This window comes from Telopea speciosissima, unplaced genomic scaffold (genome assembly GCF_018873765.1).
Source record: "Telopea speciosissima isolate NSW1024214 ecotype Mountain lineage unplaced genomic scaffold, Tspe_v1 Tspe_v1.0778, whole genome shotgun sequence".
NCBI lineage: Eukaryota > Viridiplantae > Streptophyta > Magnoliopsida > Proteales > Proteaceae > Telopea > Telopea speciosissima.
In genome coordinates this window covers 6,217-14,531 of record NW_025318114.1, presented here as the reverse complement: position 1 = coordinate 14,531, position 8,315 = coordinate 6,217, and the positions used below count along the sequence as shown (strand labels likewise).

Sequence of the window (8,315 nt, the reverse complement as noted above, 5' to 3'; positions counted from 1 at the left end):
TCATCACCTTGATAAATTGGCCACACCCACTCACATTTCTAAATGAGATTGTGTTATGTCACTGTTTGTTAGCCTTCAAATTGCACTAGACCCAGGTGGATTCCTGCGAATATCAGTTCGGAGATCGTCGCTGAGGCTCCTAGCCTCACTGGATCAATTCCTATTCACAATGGCTTTATTATAACAGAGTGACGTGCTTCTATCTTTTATTCTTAAACACTTGTTAGTTAAAAGTAAATGAACTACTCCTGCTAGAGATCAGAATGCTTGATCCAGTTACAAGTGGAATCAGACAACCTGGAGCTAATTAATCACCTCAACGGCCAAGCTGCAGATCAAGGGCCCCCTCTCTCCTCCATTGCGGTGCTGACAGACATCAGGGAACTTCACTCTAGATTTCAGCTCTTATCTTTCTCCCATATTCCTAGGTGTGTAAATCAGATAGCTGACACCTTGGCAAGGAAAGGCATTCTATCTCCGAGCAGGATTGAATGGCCCATATCCACTCAATGGCTTCAAACGCTCTGTGCTTCTGAAGCCCCTACTTGTAACTTCTCTCTTTCTCAAAAAATTTGTTTCTTACCAAAAAAAAAAAAAAAAAAAAAAAAGAATGCTTGATCCACATATGGCAGCAAATATATGAATGGTTCCAAGAATATCAATGAGATCCTGTCATTCCCAATTTTGAATCCACACTAGCCCTCTACAGATAGAATAAGCTTTGCTGCAAATGCCAAGTTAGAATCCACAATGTGTGATTGTCATTTGATAGTCACAGTAAATCCATGAGTTCAAAGACAACCAAGATTACAAAAGAAGTATTTGTGTGAAATTTAATTATTAGATGCAGAAAGGTATGTTAGCAAATCATAGATTACAAATACACCCAAGAAATATATTAAAATTAAAGCAACGAAGAGAAGAAAGAATAAAGCAGAGGAAAAGCATCTTTGGCAAACTCACACAACCTCTTGAGCTTTTGGTTTAGTACTTTACTTTTCTTCCACTCTGCTCTCTGTTTTAATCTTTATTTTTCTTTCTTTTTTCCACTTGCTTTTCTCTACATTAGCTTTGCTGCCCAAAGAAGAAAGGCATGTCCCTACAACACAGCTACACAGAGGCCAAAATAAAGCATTCTATAACAGAACCAAAGGTAATTGTGATAGTAAAGTTTCCTTGTGAACATATGACAAAGGGTATGGTACCACTTTAATCCAGAATCTAGTTAAGCTAACATGCACTCTATTCGTTCATTATAAACCCAAAAAGACCTTCTCTGTCTTCTTGGGGTGGAGCCTTTAAGAAAAGAGTCTGGCCCCTTTTTGAAAAGAGACCATTTGTTTCCTACTAAGAAAAGAGTCTGGCCCCCTTGGAAGCTTTTGAACAACTCTTCATGCCTCTTTCCCTCTCTTCTCCTTCAGCCCCTCTGTTAGGCAACTGTGGCGTTCACGAATGGCTTCTCCATCAAAGCGTTCTTTTTCCTCTACAACCAAAACAAAGCCTGCCATGATAGGAACAAAATTAGAATGATTTCTAGACAAAAACCTCAACTATTCCTTTCTTTAACTTTTACTTTCCTACCTGGGACACCTTTGCTTCAGAATAGAGCTTCAGGTTTCTTGTGAAGGGCCGATTCCTTGCAGCTTTTCAAAGCAGTAAACCTAGCAGAAAAGGGACCATGAAGCTTGTGGTGGACGTGCTGGACACTAATGATCTTATGCCCAAAGATGGTGAAGGATCCTCCAGTCCATTTGTAGAAGTTGACTTTGAGAACCAAAGAACCAGAAAACATACAGTCAGTAGAAATCTCAACCCTGTCTGGAACCAGAAACTCCTCTTCAATTTGGACGACCCCAACACGCTCCATCATCAAAACATTGAGGTCTCTGTCTATAACAAGAGGAAATCATTCCCTGCTAGCAACTTCCTTGGAAAGGTATGGATTCTTGGCTCAAATATAGTCAGAAAAGGAGATGAAATTTTGGAACACTTCCATTTAGAAATCAAGTGGTTTTCTCATCCATCAAAGGTGATATTGGCCTGAAAATTTCTATTTCACTCGAATCTGAACCCAACTCTCCCCCCACCGAACAATCCTCCACCATCACTGCCTGTTTCTGATAATACTACAAACATTGTTACAGGATATTTGGCTGTTTCTGGAACTGCAGCCACTACTAGTAGCAGTAACTTTGCAACTTCGGCTACTACCAAAGCTGCTGTTCTACTACCACAGTTTCTGAAATCAATAGCTCTGCCCCAGCTGCAGTTACTAAAACCACTGGCACAGCAGCTACTGCTACAAAAGAGCCAGAGGAGGAGATAAAGGAGCCCATAGAAGTTACAGTTGAGACAACTCAATACATACACAAGCAGCAAGTTTCTCCACAACCCGGAATATCGGTTGAGAGACCACCCGTAGGAGTGCCACTAACCATGCAGCAGATCAACCCAAAAACCCATCCTAACAACCAAGAAGACTATGAATTGAAGGACACCAATCCCCACCTAGGAGAGCAATGGCCAAATGGAGGAGTACTTGCCAGTGGAGGATGGATGATGGGAGACAAATTCACCAGCACATATGACCTAGTAGAACAGATGTTCTATCTGTATGTTCGAGTCGTCAAAGCCAAAGATCTACCCCCCACTGCCATCACTGGAAGCTGTGACCCATATGCAGAGGTGAAACTTGGGAATTACAAGGGGAAAACAAAGCATTTTGAGAAGAAGACCAACCCTGAGTGGAACCAGGTCTTTGCATTCTCCAAAGACCGAATCCAGTCATCAGTGCTGGAGGTTTTTGTCAAGGACAAAGAGATGGTGGGCAGAGACGAGTATCTCGGCAAGGTGATATTTGACCTGAATGAGGTGCCAACTAGGGTGCCACCAGATAGTCCCTTGGCACCTCAGTGGTACAGATTGGAGGAACGGCGTGGAGAGGGCAAGGTCAGAGGTGAGATCATGCTAGCAGTTTGGATGGGAACGCAAGCTGATGAAGCCTTCTCAGAGGCCTGGCACTCAGATGCTGCTTCTGTTCACGGAGAGGGTGTTTTCAACACCCGATCTAAGGTCTATGTCTCACCTAAACTATGGTACTTAAGGGTGAATGTGATTGAAGCCCAAGACATACAACCATATGACAAAAACCGCCTCCCCGAAGTTTCTGTGAAGGTTCAGATAGGCAACCAGGTGCTCAAAACCAAGATATGCCCAACACGTACCGCCAATCCCATGTGGAATGAAGATCTAGTTTTTGTAGCAGCTGAGCCCTTTGAAGAACAGCTGGTTCTTACAGTTGAGGATCGAGTGCACCCGTCCAAAGATGATGTGCTAGGGAAGATTAGTCTGCCGTTCAGCATATTTGAGAAGCGCCTGGACCACCGGCCTGTGCATTCTCGTTGGTTCAACCTTGAGAAATTTGGGTTTGGAATATTGGAAGGAGACAGAAGGAAGGAACTCAAATTTTCAAGCAGAGTGCACTTAAGAGTGTGCCTTGAGGGTGGTTACCATGTGCTTGATGAATCAACTATGTACATAAGCGACCAACGCCCTACTGCAAGGCAGCTTTGGAAGCAACCGGTCGGCATATTGGAGGTAGGCGTCTTAAGTGCACAAAACCTCCTCCCGATGAAGACGAAGGATGGTCGAGGCTCCACAGATGCATACTGCGTAGCAAAATATGGACAGAAGTGGGTAAGAACCAGAACAATAATTGACAGCTTTAACCCCAAATGGAATGAGCAATATACATGGGAAGTGTATGACCCCTGTACGGTAATCACACTTGGGATTTTCCATAACTGTCATGTAGGTAGCAATGAGAAAGCAGCTGGTGGAGGCCCTGCAAGAGACTCAAGGATTGGGAAGGTAAGAATTCGACTATCAACCCTTGAAGCAGATCGGATTTATACACACTCTTACCCACTACTAGTTCTACATCCATCTGGGGTAAAGAAGATGGGGGAGCTCCAGTTAGCAGTTCGTTTCACTTGCCTATCTGTGGCTAACATGATATACATCTATGCTCATCCTCTATTGCCAAAGATGCATTACCTGCATCCTTTCACGGTGAACCAGTTAGACAGTCTTAGATACCAGGCAATGAACATTGTAGCCATGAGGCTTGGACGGGCTGAGCCACCACTCAGGAAAGAGGTTGTTGAGTACATGCTGGATGTGGATTCACACATGTGGAGTATGAGAAGAAGCAAAGCTAACTTCTTTAGGGTCATGTCACTACTTTCAGGTATTATCTCTATCAGTAGATGGTTAGATGATGTTTGCCATTGGAAGAACGCAATCACAACAGTACTGGTTCATGTTCTGTTCTTGATACTGATCTGGTATCCGGAACTGATACTTCCAACGATCTTCCTCTATATGTTCCTCATCGGAATATGGAACTACAGGTTCCGCCCAAGGCACCCACCACACATGGATACTAAACTTTCATGGGCAGAAGCGGTTCATCCAGATGAGCTAGATGAGGAATTCGACACCTTCCCAACATCTAAACCCCATGACATAGTCCAGATGAGGTATGACCGGCTTAGAAGTGTAGCCGGAAGGATACAGACTGTAGTTGGGGACATGGCAACACAGGGGGAAAGATTTCAGTCTTTGCTCAGCTGGAGAGACCCAAGAGCAACCAGCCTCTTTATAATCTTTTGTCTGTTGGCTGCTGTGGTGCTGTACATTACACCATTCAGAGTAGTGGGGCTTGTCACAGGCCTACACATGCTCCGCCACCCTAGATTCCGGAGCAAACTACCCTTAGTACCTAGCAATTTCTTCAAGAGATTGCCAGCTCGTGTGGACAGCATGATCTGAGAGGTGGGGGGGGGGGGGTCTCATAACTGATCCCACTGCTGTGATATGTTTGATGGCTACTTTGGAACCCTTTCTAATTATAGTCTTACAAAATTGTTCCTTGTTCAGTTGTTCATATAGAGTCAATGAGTGCAATGGTTTATATTTTAAATTTGTGTCCTACGAAGATATATGACTGTATATTACTCCAAGGCAAGAGCCTTTGCCTCAATGCTAATGCTTCCTGATGTAATAATTAATATGATTCAATAATTGTGTTGATAGAATTTCCCCCCTCCCCCTTTCTACTTATCCAATTTCTCACAGGAGTAGACAGTCCAATGAAATCAAGCTTGTGAACGAACTCCAAAGTCTAAACCATCATTATGAAAAGGATTTTTTCAGCTAAGAAAAGAACAGCAGGGAAAGCAAGAATATGGTGCCCACCTATAACAAGAAGTCCACAGAAACAAACTTTTGTGAAGACTCTATAAATGTTTTTTGCCCCTTTTTCGTTTTTCATTTTTTGGCGAGGTGGGTCATCTCATCTGAATGACTGAAACAAGAACGTCAAGATAACCCAGATGGAGAGGCACAAGCAATGCAAGTCAATTTTGGGCCTACAATCGATGTTGAGCAAATATATCACACATCACACAGATAATTTCTTGCAGAATTCTTTGCGCATCCATTTTAATAGAAGAATAACTGCAAGCAGATTATAAGGTAAAAATCCACAAATTTCCACCGAACAACCCCGTCAAGGACAATCGGAAAGTTCCCAGATAGTTTTTTTTTTTTTTTTTTTTTTTTTTTTTTTTTTTTGGGTGAATGTTCCCAGATAGTTGACCTGAACAATTTAGTAGATGAAAGGGGAAAACATCAATACAAACAAATGAAAATCAAAAGAGAAACCCCTAAAAACGTAATAGTTCTCTGAAACAGAGACTGGGAACCTGAGCACGGTGGCCCCGTGTGTCCGCTTGTTGATCATGAGATTCCTCAAGTTTTCAACTTTTGTAACCCACGCTGCGTATCAGACTAAGGTTAAAGCTAACCCTTAGTTTCCTTTCCTTCGGCGCCATTTTTCCATACTAAAGCTTCCAACTCTCTCACCCCAACCCCTCTCAGCGTCGAACTCTCTGTCTCCCTCTTCCTCACCACAGAAGATCAACTGGCCAAGGAGAATATAAATAAATTGGCACTGAAAGAACCTTCTTTTAATTGTTATTCTCTCTGTCACCTCCACCATTAGAGCTTCGATTCCAAAACCTCGTCTTATCGAGCAGGCTCCATGCAAGTCCTTCCTGTGTACATCAGCGTCTGGGTCGCAGTCCCGCAACACTTCGGTTGCTACATCGATTTTGGCCGGAGACGTCAACAACGGCCAGTCACCGGCCAACATGCATCAATCACGGTGTGTGTCGACCGTTACTTTACCTATGGTTCCAGCCGTTACCACACTTCCTTTGGACCAGCCCATAATCGTCAATCCAACTCCTCAAAATCTGCATGCATTAACCCCGCCTTGTCACATGACTTCCACTATTAAGCCTCCCATAAATGTTGCCACCTCCAACTCATTTAATCCTCCAACGTATATAACCTCCCAATTACTACGCCAATTACTCACCTCCCAATTGCCTCCCACTTCCTCTAATAACTCTCCCAATTACTTTCCCACCTCCAAAGTTATCCACCCACTTCTAACTAGGGTTGTAAATGGATCGGATTCGGCTCGGATAGTGCTATATCCGCATCCGCATCCGATTAGCTATCGGATGGATTCGGATAGTGCTAAACGGATACGGACACGGATACGGATCGGATATTTTATCCGTTTACATGTAAATATAGCTTTTCGGATAGCTATAGCCTATCCATATCCGCATTCGTTTAGCTTTCGGACGGATTCGGATAGTGCTAAACGGATACAGACACGGATACGGATACGGATTTCGTCTATTCATTTACACCCCTACTTCTAACGCACATGACCTGCCCAATTACTTCCCCACTTCTAATGCATGTAACCTTCCCATTTCTAACGCATCAATTACCTCCCAAATAAATCAGCACTACCCAAACATTTCATCAATAATCGCCAGCCTTAATCGGCATTACTCCAAACTTGAGCAAATTCCACCATCTCCGCATACAGTTACAATTGACGATCAAATCCACCAGCCCATCCATCATGAGTTATATCATTTACTTCTATCCATTATTTCTCACCTTGTTAAGCTGAATTTCCTACAATCGGTGCAGTATGGTCGAATCTATATTGAGACACTGACCGAGCGTGGGTATCTAGGGTTCTACTCGAGCCCCGGTAATACTGGGAGAGAATTGCACTTGGATTACTTAACGTGAACAATCTACAGTGCAAATCAAAAGGGCGCATAAAGCAAACGAAAAACCTTAGGTTCACACCATCTTAAAAGTAAAGGAAAGCAAAAATGCAAGAAAAGGAAAAATAGATAAACTGCAGGTTTGTTGTAGGTTTGATTGATGCATCTCTCTACGCTTCCTGCTTATTTATAGTAAGTGTAACTATCGGGGACGGTTCCCTTGATTATCGGCCAAAGTCCGGCCATGTTCAAGCCATCATTCCTTCCCAACATAAACTGCAAAGAAACTGCCTGTAACAATAACCGCCTTTCATCCTGGCCGATGAAACGCTCCTTGACCGAAGATATCAGAACACGATCGGTCCCTCTCTTGGCCGAGCTGCCCTTCGACCAAGGCCCTCCTCGACCATGATGGGGTGAGCGCAAACTAGGTGTAAACAATGCCCCCCACGAGTTGGGAGGTCGATTAGGGGAGCCCTCGAAACTCGTGCCCATCCCAGTTTCGCTCAAAATATCTTCTGACTTGCCGTAATGTGATGTGACTGCGACTGCGACTGCTGAAGAGTCGCCCGCTACAGACACATGGTCCAATACCATTCTGGTGCTCGCACCTTTTGGGTTATCTTCTCCGTTTCCCAAGGTTGCCATAATTCCTCTTTGAGTTTCAAAAAGGGCGAGAATCCTTCTTAAAACCCCCAACTCTACCTGATTGCGCGACAACCTTTCATCTCCACTTCCCCTTTTCCACAACACCTTCTAACCCGTTCGCTCTGCAACTCCAAGCAAAATGGCGGCTGACGAAGAAGAAGTCATAGACAACCGGACCGCCGCCGAGAAGCTCAAAGACAAGCCTGCCCACTTACACCCTGCTATGAATCTTGAGGTGGTCATCCCACGATCAAGTCACTTCGTGCTTGGTCCCATCTTCGAAGACCCTTCTGCTACTCAGCCCCTCAAGGACTTTCCTGCCCATCGAGCCGAACTCCTTCTGTTTCGCAAAGGCATTCCAAACTTTAAGTACAAGCCTGGGGCTGTAAAGCGGCATTGGGCTGGCCATTACCCCGAGTGGGTAAGGAGGATGTCCAACTGCCAAGGCAGAAGAATGGAAGAGGTTGGGCATCTACGATGTCATCCAGATGTCCATCATATCCT

At 44.1% G+C, this 8,315-nt stretch overlaps 1 protein-coding gene across 1 annotated transcript; it reads left to right on the top strand.

The window, feature by feature from the left end:
• Nucleotides 1–1,162: 1,162 nt before the first annotated feature.
• Nucleotides 1,163–4,836, top strand: LOC122648319 (FT-interacting protein 1-like). The gene is given in 4 exon segments (XM_043841551.1): nucleotides 1,163–2,009; nucleotides 2,012–2,081; nucleotides 2,083–2,227; nucleotides 2,230–4,836. Coding segments are annotated over 4 exon segments (3,150 nt in total). The 5' UTR covers nucleotides 1,163–1,678; the 3' UTR covers nucleotides 4,834–4,836.
• Nucleotides 4,837–8,315: the final 3,479 nt, after the last annotated feature.